The following is a 15,032-nucleotide window of genomic DNA, read 5'->3' on the forward strand; positions in this document are numbered from 1 at the left end:
TTTTTTTTAATTCGACATTTCCCCACGATATATTTTTTTAATTATTTAATTGTGCCCTTCATTTTTTAACTCTTATAGTTTTATATATTATTTGTATTTAAATAATGTTTACTTTTTAGCCAAATTGTTCTCTTTTCTGAGTTGCCTTTACGAAAATTTGAAATTTAAAGTTAATTTATTACAGACTATTCGTATCGAACGTTTTGAAACTCTATTTCGATCATTAATATTGCGTCTATTCTTTCATTCCTATTTAAATTTAAACGGAGGCATAATTATAAATTATTAAAAATTTTAAGTTAAGTTTTTTTAGCTAACATAATGAGAATCTCATAAAAATAGGTTCAACGATGAGGTCATTCAATACTGGTACAATTCGTTTTCATATCTTCATTATACCAGCTTTCACCTGTTACAAGGAAGGTAATTTATGGTAAACTATATATAGTTTATCCGATATTCATTAAAGGGACCATATCGAAGAAGTTTATTATCTTAACCTGACACAAGGAAAAGTATTTACTTTGTTTGTATTGTTTAAAGTTTTGCTTTGTTAGCAAAACTTTTAAACAATAGCACTAGCAACCTGCTCTTTCGCTGCACTTTGTAATAAAAATTCTATAAATTTTGTAGACAAGTGAAAATCATCTTTTTCTATGTACACATGTTTTTGTGCTGTTTGCTTTCACAAGAGTTCATATAGTCTGTCTATATTTGTCACCAATATTGGAAAAATATTAATCAAAAATAAGCTTTGTGGAAAATTATAAAACTGTATTAAAATCTCTGATCGTTTTACAAATGCAAAAATGCTATTTCAATTTATAGTTTTATTTTTTTACTTCAAAGCCAATTTCAAACTTATGAACTCGTGTTGCCACATCACTCCCCCGTTCAGTAGTTAGTAGTAATAGTAATTAGTAACAATTATTAATTACTAGCTCTCTGTCTATTCGTCTTCCTCCTATGCGGGCGCGGGTGTCTGTGCAAACCTTGTGGCTTCACAAAGCGAACTCTTCTTTCAGATTTATGACCGCGGTCTTTTCTGTTATCTCCGCAATCTTCCAGCTTCGCGCGAAGCAATGCCTGTATATAATTTTTGATCGGTGATATTTTTTAGAACCTCAGAACGTTTTTTTATATAAGTCTATCTGACCAAAGTTCCGTAGCAATAAAATCGCAGTATTTTTTTAATGGTTTTATTGACGTCTGTTGTTCGTTGTTCTGTCTTATTTTTTTCGTAAATAGAAGATATGGATGTCTATTCAAGGCGTTGCTGTATCGATCATTAGATTAAAAGTTTAGTTTATGGTTCAGGGAAAGCCAAGTGGATGACTATATAGTAATGTGCTCGTTGTATTGTTTGTGCTGATTAATCATTCAATGATTAAGATTATTTAAATAAAATCTGTGCTAATGTCTACGCTTTCTCCAAAAAACTTTTCAATGGTAAATTAGAAAGGAGCAATCAATTATTAATAAGCATTTATTAATGCTACTTTTTAAATATCATGTATATTACATGTATATATTAGGTTGGCAACTAGGTACGGCTAGGATGAACTAGATGGTTTCAATAGATTTTTTTAAGTTTGCTGGCGCAGCTCAAATGTAAAATTACTTTTTTTTATTGTATAGCAGATAATTCAGCAGTCAATCCGTAAAAAAGAGTTTTTTTTATCGATTGTGTAGTTTTCGTTTGGCGTTCGTTGAAAGATTAAAAATCAAATCGAAATTCTTTGTCATGTTTTGCTTTCTAATAACTGCAGAGTTAAAAAGGCAGCTTAAGCTCACAAAAGTTATACGTCGTTTATGATGAATTTTCCAAATTTTTCACTCAAAGATGAAAAACTTTCATAATGATGAGTTTCAATCAATTCTGATATTAAACATTTAACGATATTAAACAATGCAGTTCAAAAAAAGCGGCCTGAACTGCCAAATCAAAATGGTTATTTATTTCATTATTGACAACATAAATCTTCATACACTCGGCAAGTATTATTGGAGCTTACAATTAGTTGGGATATTTTGCCACATCCACTATATAGTAATTACTTTACACCATCTGAATGCTTTTAGTTTAGTTTAGTTTTTACAAAACTTCTAGAGTTTATAAAAATTCATTAATGATTATGGAGTCAAGTTGTACCTAATTCAGTTTTGTGATAATAAAAATCAGAAGTTTGATGGAAACGGTAATGATGCTACTTGAAAGATGATAAAAAAAGTCACTGATCTGATTTGTTAATTATTTACCATGAAAAAATGACTTTGATTTTCTAATAATAAGAAAAATCCGCACTTAGTTGCTGTAACTTTGAATTCACTTTGTCGTTTATATTTAAATAAATCAAAATTAAAATTACTCATTATTCGTTAGACTTGCACTAAAGTATACACCATTAGATTTTTTCACGGTTATACATATTTTCAAAGCATTAGGAGTAATCGAATACTAAGTAACTGAACAGTAATTTTTAATCTGGTAATTTTATTTCTTTGACGATTTATCGGTGGACCACCTTGGAACAATATTTCACGGATAGAGTTTCATACAAAACTAAAACGCATCCGCATTCTTTGGTATTGAATTACCAAAACAATACGTTACGTTCAAGAGAATTAATAATTCTCACAAAAATCTTTACATCGGTTTACGTTTTAATATTTCATCAAACTGTAATTCCATCCAAGCAGAAGACAATGGACAGACAAACGACGAAGCGCGGTGTAATCCGCTGATCGTACAATACTATAATACCGTGTCTAATCCGTATGTACAGATAAATTAATTGAAATCTGTCAGAATAACAGCCCATGACGGATATCAAAACTTCTCAAGCATAGTTGCTCACATGACATAGATTAGAAAATTTAATTTGACGGGACGACGATCGTATTTAAATGTTATGAGTTTGTTTCGTCTCGTCGATCTGCTCGTCTGCCCAAACTGTTTTGAGACTGCCTTCTTAGGGGGCGTCCATTAATCACGTGAGCGAGTTTTTGAGGATTTTTGGACCCCCACTCTCCCTTGGTGATACATGGTGATATTCAAAATAACCCCCCCCTCCTCCAGCAAACATCACGTGTATTTTTAGTTACGTGAAAAAACTGTAGAATTTTTAATTTCTTTTTGAAAATATTTGAAATAAAAAGAAATCAGGTAAAAATAAATACACGTGATATCTTACTATATATATACACGTGATTTTTTGTCTAACCCCCCCTCCCCATAAAAACCCGACATGATTAATGGACGCCCCCTTATATGTCACACATCTAAAACCATTTTCAAAAATTTGTAAAAATTGTTAGGATGACATATTTGAAATGTTCCATTATTTAAATTACATATTTTAATGTGACGCAAAATTATTAAAACGCAAAGTTATCAAAAAAAACATCTTCATTATGAGAATCGAAGACTTATCATCTTGTTGCTAAATTTTAATTGACAATCAATAGCACTTATTATATCATAATTATTCGTTAATAAATTGTTTTATAAGCTACTATCGGTACCCGATCATGTTTTGCTGTGTTATACCTATAAATAAAAATCTAAACTGTTGAGCTGTATTAGATGCATCTTCAAGTGAAATATCCCATTCAGCATCGCAATACATAATATAAGCTTATAAGCACATTATCAGTAATTATACAACTAATACTAAATATACAATTGAACATGTTATCAAAATTATCACGGTTTTCCTCAAAGAAACCTAAATTTTGAGGACAGTTGAATATACAATGTGAATGTAAGATTGCGCATAGCTAGATAAAATTACTTTACCTTTCATACTACATCATATAATATGAGTTGTTGAACATACAAATTATGCAATTTGACATTTTGTACGAAGGCAATTTCTGGGGTTGAAGTATGAGAAAATGGTTATTTCTTTTTGGCTTTTATATATTATACTTCCTTTGCAACTTCCTGCAATTCGTTTTTTCTGCTGTTGTTTTGCCAGATATTTGCTTTTTTTATGCTTAAATAAAAATCTTCTCGTTTCGAGTTGTTTCCTCACGATATATTTTTTTAATTATTTTATTATTTTTAACTTTTATAGCTTTATAAATTATTTGTATTTAAATAATGCTTTATCTTTAGCCAAATTGATCTTTTTTTCTGCTGCCTTTACGAAATATAAAGTTAATTTATTACTCGTATCAAACGTTTTGAAACTCTATTTCGATCATTAATATTGCGTCCATTCTTTCATTCCTATTTAAATTTAAACGAAGGCATAATTATAAATTAATTAAAAATTTAAAGCTGTTAAGTTTTTTATAGTTAACATAATGAGAATCTCAATAAAAATAGGTTCAACGTTGAGGTCAACCAATACTGGTACAATTAGTTTTCATATCTTCATTATACCAGCTTTCACCTGTTACAAGGAAGGTAATTTATGGTGAACTATATTATAGTTTTTCCGATATTTATTAAAGGATTTAATTTATTAAATTATATCTATTTTATTATCTTGAGGTCACACAAGAAACGAGATGTTATTGAAGAGTCAATAGTCAAATTTCGCATAAATTTATATATGTGTATAAATTTGTGAAATTTATATTCCGTACTATTAGACCTGCTACAAGAATTTCTCTAGTTTATAAATTTCACTTCCTTGCACAGCACAGCCTATTTTAATCAGTTTGATTAATGACATCTTGGATTTTTTGATCAATAACTCAATTTCGTTATAATATATTCTCGGCGATAATCACCGCTGACATTAGCCTTGTATCACTATAATTACATTGATCGACTGCAAATTAATGTTATTCATGTAATGCAACGGTTGCCTAGAAAATTTCTAAATTCTCGATAAGACTGGAGATTTAAATTTGATTTTTATGGAATTACATTAACAAGTGTTATCAGGTCGGAGTTAAATAACCAACCGACCACTTACTATGCACGCAAATCTATTCATTTTATATTATTTTAAGATCATCATTAGCTAACAGTCATTATTTTATTTATGAAAATATTTAACCACTTGATTTGCGAAGTTATTAGTAATTATATGTAAGAATTAGATATTTTTGCCTCTTAGTAAGTTATTTAGGTAACCTGTAGAACGCTGTATATATTTTGTTATCTTACACCGACATTCATATACGATGTATCCATAAAAAAATCCGGATATTTTATTCAAATTAATAAAGATGTCACACTTGGAGTGTAAGATTATTTTACATGACATTGATGTATGGGACAACGGATTATTTCAATACCGGCTTCTTCCCGTATACAAGAATAAATAATCATTAGAATATTATTAGTATAATATATAGTAAATGAATAATTAGTTTCTGAAATTTTGTATTTATATTTTCATATCCTATGATTTTTTTATATTAGTTATCTGTATTTTTATGAAATGAATTTTATTTAAAGTTCGTCAGTCATATTTATGTTTTTGCAATTTAAAAGTGGTGTTTGATATACTTATTTTATTTGGAAATGTAGATTTTATGGTGTGAAAAAAAAGGTTTTTTATTTGGAGAATCATACTCAAAATCTATAATAAATTTATTCGATTAATAAAATTATTTACCTTTTGAGCTAATGCATTGTGTTGTCGAACATTTAGTTGAATTACTCTCCTTGTAAATTAGTAGGCAAGATTAGCTCAACCAGTTTTGCGTACAATAATTATAATAAATTAATATGCTTGATGTATATTAATTATAATTCAACACATACATTTTATTGTTTTACTTTAATTAATTGTATAAATTACTGGGATGGCCGCTATATAATGAAGGCTAGAGGCGGTTTTGCTTTAACTTTTACCATGTATGTATTTGTAATTACGAGATAATAATGCACATTCATCAAGAGGAGGTTGTTTTTTAAATATTTGCATCATAAAATGACGATTTCTGAACACTCAGTCACAAACAAATGAATAATTGTGGGGTGGGTGAATATTTTAAACAGTAGTTTTAGGAAGGAAAAGAAGACGATGGTACAAATGATGAAATTTCCCAGGCTTTAAAATATGCGATCTCTAACTTAGAGAATCCTAGGAAATTTTTAGAAAAGGATGTAATATTTTTGTGAAAGGAAATTATAAATTAATTTCATAGAATGCACAAACTTTTATAGATCTAGAAATACTTAACCATATTTCTAATGAACGATTGGACAAATGTAGGGCTATATGTTTATATAGTAATTTGTATCCTTGATGTTCAAATTACTGCCTGGACTATATAAACACTGGAGATACTTTTGATATACCCGATCATTTAGTCCTAATAACCACGAAAAATGGATTTATACAAGTTTAAGAAAATTAAAGACAAGCTTACTTCAGATATGGATATGTAAAAATGTATATAGTGATTGTAATATGTTACAAGATCGAAAAAAATCATACATAATTATATAGTTTATACTTAGGTCAATGTGCTGCACCATGTTTTTTTGTATAAAGGGGGAAAGCGTTTATGCATCCCAGACTAAGTTTTTTGTCTGGGTATGTCGGACTCGATACTGTCTGGGTATAATACCGACTAAAACCTCCGATTATCTCTTGCCTTTAGTTTCCACGGAAACCGCCGTTAGGCATTACTTCATGGGGGGGAGGATCTAGAATGCTGTAATTCTTTTTCTGAAATTATACTTTTTTTAATTGTTGCCATTCGCTCTTCTTCTTCACTATGTGATGGAAAATATCCGGACTTCTATCCGAATATAGGTACCACATATATCTCATGATTATTTGAGTCATAGGAAAATGGAAAAGGGAGTTTTCAACTTTATGGTAACTCATCATGAATAGTAGATATCAATGCAGAATTAGATAGAGGATTTATAACAAAAAAAAACTCATAAACCGCTAGTCTATTTTCTCCTTGTCATAAAATATCTGTCAGCTCTTCAGTTAAAACTGGTGTGAGAATTATATTGAATGCGTTTTCTCTGGTTTTATAATACGTATACTTCGTGTTTATTACCGGCTGGAAGCAAAATCAGACCTAGAAGACTTAATGCTGATATATAGGTTACTTTAATATAGTCTGCGACGTACAATTTATATGCAATATTTAGAATGCACTCTTCCGAATACTAAAAGCTGTTTAAGTGAACTGAGATTTATAACATTACTTTCGAGCGTGTCTATGACTGGTTGTTAAATTGCACATTTGAATTGTTATTTATTTTAGATGGCACTCGACAAATGTTCTTTAGAAAGATGAGATACTATTTATATTATGAATTATTCACATTGGTAATTTTAAATTATGACGCAATTCAATACCATTATCTCAACCACATCTCAACAATTGATCTCGAACACATTTTTATTATATGGATCAGATGAATATTATATTTGCCGAATCAGGAAGAAATTTTATAAATGAACTACATAAAATATTTATTTTTATTTTAACAAATTATGCTATATAGTACATAAATTTATACACTTCTTCTAAGGATGTTTCTATAAAATATTTTCTATATAAGAAAAATACTACCATATTTTATCCTCGATATTTATTACTTTTGTATTAAAATTTTTATAATGTAAGTGAATTGAGTATATGGGAAAGAAAAGCTCTTAAATTGCTCGGGGATAATGGATTTATTGTGTCGCATAAAAAGTATACTTTGTTCGACCCAGATTTGTTTTACACTTGATAAAAATAAGTCTTTAATATTCAAATATATTTTGAAGTGTTGGAACTGGAGTGGATTCGTTTTTAAGAAGGCGCCAGTGCAGTTATTGAGAAACCGTTTGAGAGATATTTTATATAAAAACAATATAGCACAAATGGGATAAAGTTAAAGGATAGTTGCAATACTATGAAATTTTTATTAAAATAAAATTTTGTGTGTTTGTTAAAATTCTTCAAGGTCTGTTACAGAAGCTTAGATTCATCTGCTAAAGTTTTTGTTTCCCTTATTCCGTTACTATTCTCTGCTGTCTATTAACTTAGCTTAATTCCTGGTTATTATCTCGTTCAAGAGAAAGGGGCTTGGTAAATCCAAGAGTTAAAATACTGGTATCACAGAAATAGTACACCCACACAAAACCTGTGACACTATAACGACTGTTACTGAATAATCGTTTGATCTTAATGCATACGTACTTAGTCGTTTGAACGTGCCTGATGGCTTTTAGATGTGTAGTCATTGTTATATAGACCCATAGTGTCTCGTTGAATTATTTTAGTTGTATTAGCTTTTCTTATCTCGTTCGTAGGCACTTTCTACTTTATATATCCTATTTATATAACTGCTTGTTTTGTCCATGTAGCCACAAGATCTATTTTATTCCGTGGACTATTATGTTAGGATTGCAGTTTTCGAGCATAGTTTGAAGTGAAGGTTCATAAATTGCATGATCAGAAAGATAGCAATATCTGGTAAAAATTTTAAGTGCAATCTAGTGACTTGCGAAAGAAAAATTTAGTACATTAATAGTACAGGGAAAATAATGGATCTATGAAATCCAAGCCAGTGGGACGCTATTAAAGAAAAATAGATTCTATTTCTATTTAAGGGGGTATTCTAGTGTAAAGCGATGAATTTTAGGTCATTTTTAAAGTGTCGTAAAAGAAAGCAATGAATGTTTTTACTATCCATTTTCTTACCACTTGTTTATTAATGTTATTAAAATACAGAACAAAAATTAAAAAATGAAAAAGTTGAAAATTTTAAAAACTGGCAGCTGATGAAGTGGGTGGTCTCAAAAATTGGCATCTCAGTCTTGACATGATTTCAGCCCTCCTAGCCATCGGAAATGCAAAAAATAAAAAGATCATTAATCTGCAATTAAATCTACAATTAAAATTGAGTAAAAAGATTTCTTTTTTACAAATTGGCGACTGTTTGAAAAAAGTGTTTTTTTACTGTTTTTTTTTTGAGTTTCTCGAATTTTTTAAAAATAGTAAAAATTGGAATTTGGGGTTAATCCTAGTTCGGGCTATAGACAGGTCTATAAACAAGATTCTCTGAACATTTCAAGTGAATCGGTCGATTAAAACTCGAGAAATCGTGTCAAATGTACTGAAAAAGTCTATTCTGAGAAAAACGCATTTAAAAGTTTTGCGTGAAGCCAAACCAGTATGGAGATTAAGTCAGTAAAGTGCCTGTATCTCCGAAAATAATTCAAATTTTGAAAAACCTTTTCGTACCCATATTCTTAGATAGTTAAACTTTGAAAATATGAAATAAAAAAAATCGATTTTTTTGAAGTTCTACACTAGAATACCCCCTTAACTATTTGTTTCTGCGTCTGTTGTCTATCAGTCTGTCTAACTTTGAATCAATCTGTCCTTCTATCTATTTGTTTGTCCATTTCTTTAACTATATGTAGGTATTTGTCCTTTTTAGGTGTTTATTACCAATTATAAAGTTTTACTATAAACCTGGTTATTATATTATATTTACCATAGATAAGGAATTTACTATAGTAAGATACACATAGAAATATTCTAAACTTCCCGTAGGGTAGTTATAGTAATAGCAAAAAATCGAATATGAAAATTATTGAATATATTCACGTTTCAAAGTTATCTGAACATTTTATCATACCATAGGAAAAATTGATGTATGTGTGTGCTTGGGGGACGGGGTTTGTATGTGCGGATAGAAGTTTTCGTCGACGATTTCTAGAGCACGGATCAACCGATTTGAATGATTCAAAAAACATTCCATTCCTATTGATAAGGATACATACTTGGCAAATGCAGGTTCAGGCGTTTTGCAATGTACAAAAAATAGTAATTCACTTTTTGAGAGAACGGAGCGTCTGATTTGAACGATTCGAAAAACACATCACTTGTATAGACTTGAATTTTTTTTTGAAAAATTATAATTCTTCAAAATTTTAGTAGACGGGAAGTTTACTGTTCATGAAACTATTTAGAATTATACGCAGATAATCAAGTTCAATTGTATTGAGTGGATTATAATGTTGACTTGTGTAGTGTGTAAATCATTGTAATAATGCACTTGTTTCAATGTTATAAGTTAATCTAATCGTCTATGTTGTACGTCTATGTTGTGTTTTATAATTCTTTTGTCATAAGTGTAAACTATTTTTTGTTTCAAATCTTTCTAACTCCTCTCTGTTTGTTTCTATCAGGTGACGTCTTATCCGGTGTCTGTTTCATTGGCCTCTGGGACGCTGCGGCTCTTCGGGGCTTCGTTCTGGCGCCTCTTTGCGTGTACCTCGCCTTGGGCACAGTTTTCTTACTCGCCGGATTCGTATCTCTCTTCCGTATTCGAACTGTGATGAAACACGATGGAACAAAGACTGATAAATTAGAAAAACTTATGATCCGAATTGGACTGTTCAGCGGCCTTTATATTTTACCAGCGTTGACTTTAATCGGATGTTACTTCTACGAACAATCGTATCTGGACGAATGGATGGTGACATGGAATCATGATATGTGCTCGAGGAGCTTTTCGATTCCTTGTCCTTTGAACAGAAACGCGGCTGGTTTGTCCAGGCCGTTGTTTGAGATTTTTATGCTGAAGTATCTGGTGGCGATGCTGGTTGGAGTTACATCCAGCGTTTGGCTTTGGAGTGGAAAAACAGTAGTCACGTGGAGGAGATTTTTGGATGGTCTTGCTGGACGGAGAGAAGCCTACGTATGAGATTATATACGAAGGAAATTTAAGAATTGTGCTAATTTTTAAGATGCTGCCAAACTAGTTATTACAATATATTGACTGTATAAAAAGTGTTAGAATTAGGTATGTTTGTGCTTAAATCAAGTTTGATGTTTTATGATATTGTAAATAATGTCGTGAGTGCAACAAATTAATGTGTGTATGAAATTGAACCCATGTTAGACTCTATCGATAAAGTTAGATCTGTTACAAGATCTTTATTTACCAAGTAAATTTCTGAAATTAACAAATACTGTTAAACGCTTTTAGTTTATAACATATGCTATGAGTGTGTTAATTAAATTAAATATATAACTTTAATGTACATGTAAGTACATCAAATATATTAAATTAAATACCTTATATTTCAAATTGTTAATTTGATTTATTTGGACATAATTAGACGAGGCCTACTTTGGACTACTTAACTGACTATAATTATAAGCAGAGATATGACTAAATTTAAATTTTTTATTGCACTTTCCATACTTAATTAGAAAGCAAAATTGAATTTAGCAAAAATGCGTTAGAGATTTTTTAAATACTATTTGTATATATCTTCTAAATTTTATTTAAGAAAGATGCCTTTAAAACTATATTCTGATTAAATTATACGAGCTTTCAATGGGCAGTTTTTGCTTATAAATGTTAGATTCTAACTATAAAATTTTCATTTATAACTTTTAATATATATTTGAACGTTTAACAGTTTGTTTTTGTATATATTGTAATTATGTTTGTAAATTAATGAATTTAACATATTGTTGTAAATATTATTTGTTGATATATTATATAGCTTTACATATTAGGTTGTCAAATATCTCCCTTCCGCCTTTTTGTCTTTTGAATTATAACTGTTGAACGCAATATCCAAACTAATCATGCAAAGCGTCGTTTTGTAGGTTATGTCAAGACCTTTCAAATTATGTATAGTATTGCCAGATACGAGCTCTATAACGCTTTGTACATAGCCGCGAAATTCAAAAGACAAAAAAGCGGAAGGGAGATATTTGACAACCTTATATATTGGAAAAATGTAATTTTATAAATTTAAGAACTTACTGAAATAATTTTCATCAATAATTTATTGATACTCTTTCTTTGAGCATAAATAATCTCCAAATTTATTGATTAAGAAAATATGTATGCAGTCAATTAGTTTACGTTACATTAACGTAATTAAAATTATGAAAAATTGGCTGATGTGTAAAATATGTATGTTTTCATTTGTAAATTTTTTAATTTCGATATTTTTAGATCTAAATTTTTTTTTAATACATATTAGTAATTTTTTCAGTTATTCAAAAAGCAAGTCTTAAAAATATTTTTATTCTAACTACGACCATATAGAGAATTTAAGATTGCGACTTTTGAAATTTATTTATAGCCTATTTTATCTGTATCATTATTTCGCGGATAATGTTTTTTTTATATGACAACATCCGTTATGTTTTTATTATATTTGCCATGACATTTTTTTATTTCTTTACTGTTTGATTATACATTCGCTGAACATTTTAGCCTAATTGGAATCTGTCGCTCAAACTTACAATGCTTTTTTGTAATTCATATTTTTTTTCTCAAGCAAAAACAAGTAGGTACAGTTTATTTGAGATGCTTTTGGAAAGGTACTATAAGTATATACATCTGAAATAAACATGTTATACACATACTTGGTCTAAGAAATTATCTTAATTTAATAAGATTTTAAGAAGTAGAAATCAAAATGAAATTTGAAACAATCGTATGGTGAAGTAGGAAAGATTTTGATAAAAATATACACGATAGAATTAATTGTTCGAAAATTATAGCTATTAATACCAGCATTTCTTCAAATTTTATTATATTTTCGGGATGAGATCTGTTAGTTTATAAAATTGAGATACAGAGGGACATGTCCTTTATTCTTACCACCTGATGCTCCTTATCAAGATAATCCTCCCTAATATCGACCAGCAATTCCTCTAAATTGAAGTATAGATACTTTTATTTAATTTTTCTATGGTCTAACTTAAATTTTTAAAACGTTTTTGTGATTATGAAGTTTTTATGAATGGGTATTTCGTCGCTACTATTATTGCTTTTATCGTTTTGGTGGCTTTTCTAATTCTGTCGAATTTTGGCCATCCCTCTATTGCAACAAATCGATGGTTAAATTTAGCTTTTTTCTACCGTTGTTTTTAACAAGGGCTATTTTCGTAAATAGACATCTCAACACCTGAAATAATGCAATGTGCTTCTTATACCCAAAACTTTCAAGAGAATATTCCAGCGCAGAGAAACAATAAAATCTATGTCAAAAGTATAACAAACAGTTAAACTGTGGGAAGTTAATGCAAATACTTATTTATTGTTTTGATTAAATAAAGAGAGAGCAATAATTCATATATAATTTATCATTTACATATAGCAAAACATAGATTTAAATTACACCAATTTGCTATTATTTGCATTTAATTAAAATAATTTACGATCAGGAAAGATAACACTAATATAAAAACTGCTCAGTACCATATATTCAATTATTCTAATTTTCTATGTATTGCATAAATGATAAGTGTTTGAATAATTTTATTATCATTGGATACCTTTAAATTATTCAATGAATAAGCTCATCATAAAATTTATGGGTATTTGCATTAATGGTTTTATTTAAATCATTTGGAGATATGAACATTTCATTCATAAATTAGGTTTTATTGTTTCTTGCGTTTACTAATTGAGCTAAAATTTGGAACAAATAACGGTAATGTTTTTAAAGTTTAATTGGTAGACAGTATGTATAGGATTATATATATATATATATATATATATATCCGATATATATATATATATCGATATATATATATATATATATAACCAATTTTTTACCAGTATAATTTGCTTTCATTCTTCGAAGAAAATATAAAACTTTTGCGTTATTTTTTTATATTTTTTATTTTGTGTAAATTCCAATTAGGCTATAATTAAAAAAGTTCTACCTTAACTTGGTGTAAGGTCAGTTATAAATTTAATTCGTATAAACGTTCACGGAATTATTGGAAGTATTTTTTAGTGTTTCTGAAATTGATGCACATATTTTATTCTTGATATCTAAAAAAATAGCAATTTTTCTATCTGTACCTTTATCAACTGAAAAATGTTTGAAAATATTTTTACTTGTAATTTTTACAAAACGCGATCAATTTCAAACCCCGAAGTTGTTAATTTTATGATGAAACTGATTATTGTTATGCTGCCAAAAATAAAGTGTCATTTATATATTACATGATAAGGCATTTAATTAATAATAAACGAATTGTTATTGCAATATATGTATAATAAGATGTCGTATTTTTATATAGTTCATATAATTATACTTACAATTAGCAATCTTTGTACGCAATGTATTTTAATGTATATGTACCAGATTTAATGTAATATAAAGAGATTGTATTATAAATTACTGAATTTTATTTAGTTAATTTCCCAGGTGGCTTGGTATGGAACCAATTTGAACAATTTGAGAAAATCGATTTGATTTTGTTTTAAATAGATAATCAAATTTATATTGGCATGGAATCAATAAAATTTTATTACATTCAACCCTACTGTTGAATATATTCCTTTCCCTATAGTATTATATTGCTCTTTTATCATGATCATAATTTTAGTTGGGTTTTATTGCTTTATGGAGTTATATTTATTGTCATATCAACAAACCGCAGCACCACATATTCCAACACAATATTGTGAATTGCAAAATTTATTATTGAATTTAATAGCATTATAGCTTATGAGATTAACTAAACGATTTTTATTACATTTCAGCTTATGCTCGATGATTAATAAGGATTAGTAGTTTATTAAACGAGACATATAACTTATTAATAAATCAGTAAATTATTGTTTATTTTACATTCCAGACGTCGTCGTACACACACACACATATATATATATATATACACATATAAATTTTTTAAAAATTTAACATTAATTTTGTAAATTTTGGCTATAGCTCTATCCTTTATTCAGAATATACGTAGAATGTGTCTTACACATAGAATTACACCATTTTAAAGTTCTTATTACATAGTTAAGTGCTATATCCTTACTTATACCGTGATTTTTTTCGTTTTAATATTGTGATAAGCAAAGTATAAGTAACATTTACTATTTTATTTTTAATCCTCAAACACTATTGCTTCATATTCAGCTTTCATTTTTTTTAGTTCTACTGAATGAAGACTAGGGGCTGTTTTTGAAATACATTCTTTAATACAGAGTTAAATAGAATTTTATAATACAGAGTTCAATAGAAAGTTATGACAGGTTGCTAAACGTCATAGAATCTTGAAGTCTTTATAGAATCCTGAATGAGTTTCACCCACAATTT

General features: G+C 28.8%; 1 protein-coding gene across 2 annotated transcripts in view; it reads left to right on the plus strand.

Annotated features, from left to right (window-relative positions):
• Positions 1 to 15,032, plus strand: part of LOC113372331 (frizzled) — a 192,559-nt gene that overhangs the window by 137,587 nt on the left and 39,940 nt on the right. The window contains exon 3 of one of the 2 annotated variants that reach the window (XM_026612655.1): positions 10,125 to 10,824. The exons of the other annotated variant lie outside the window; for it this stretch is intronic. Within the exon in view, the coding sequence (XP_026468440.1) occupies positions 10,125 to 10,642 (518 nt within the window). The 3' untranslated portion in view covers positions 10,643 to 10,824. Of the gene's footprint in view, positions 1 to 10,124; positions 10,825 to 15,032 lie in introns of those variants that run through there. 2 annotated transcript variants of the gene reach the window in all.

Source organism: Ctenocephalides felis, unplaced genomic scaffold (assembly GCF_003426905.1).
Source record: "Ctenocephalides felis isolate EL2017-DRISC unplaced genomic scaffold, ASM342690v1 CF-g0.4_SCAFFOLD_01604, whole genome shotgun sequence".
Taxonomy (NCBI): Eukaryota; Metazoa; Arthropoda; class Insecta; order Siphonaptera; family Pulicidae; genus Ctenocephalides; species Ctenocephalides felis.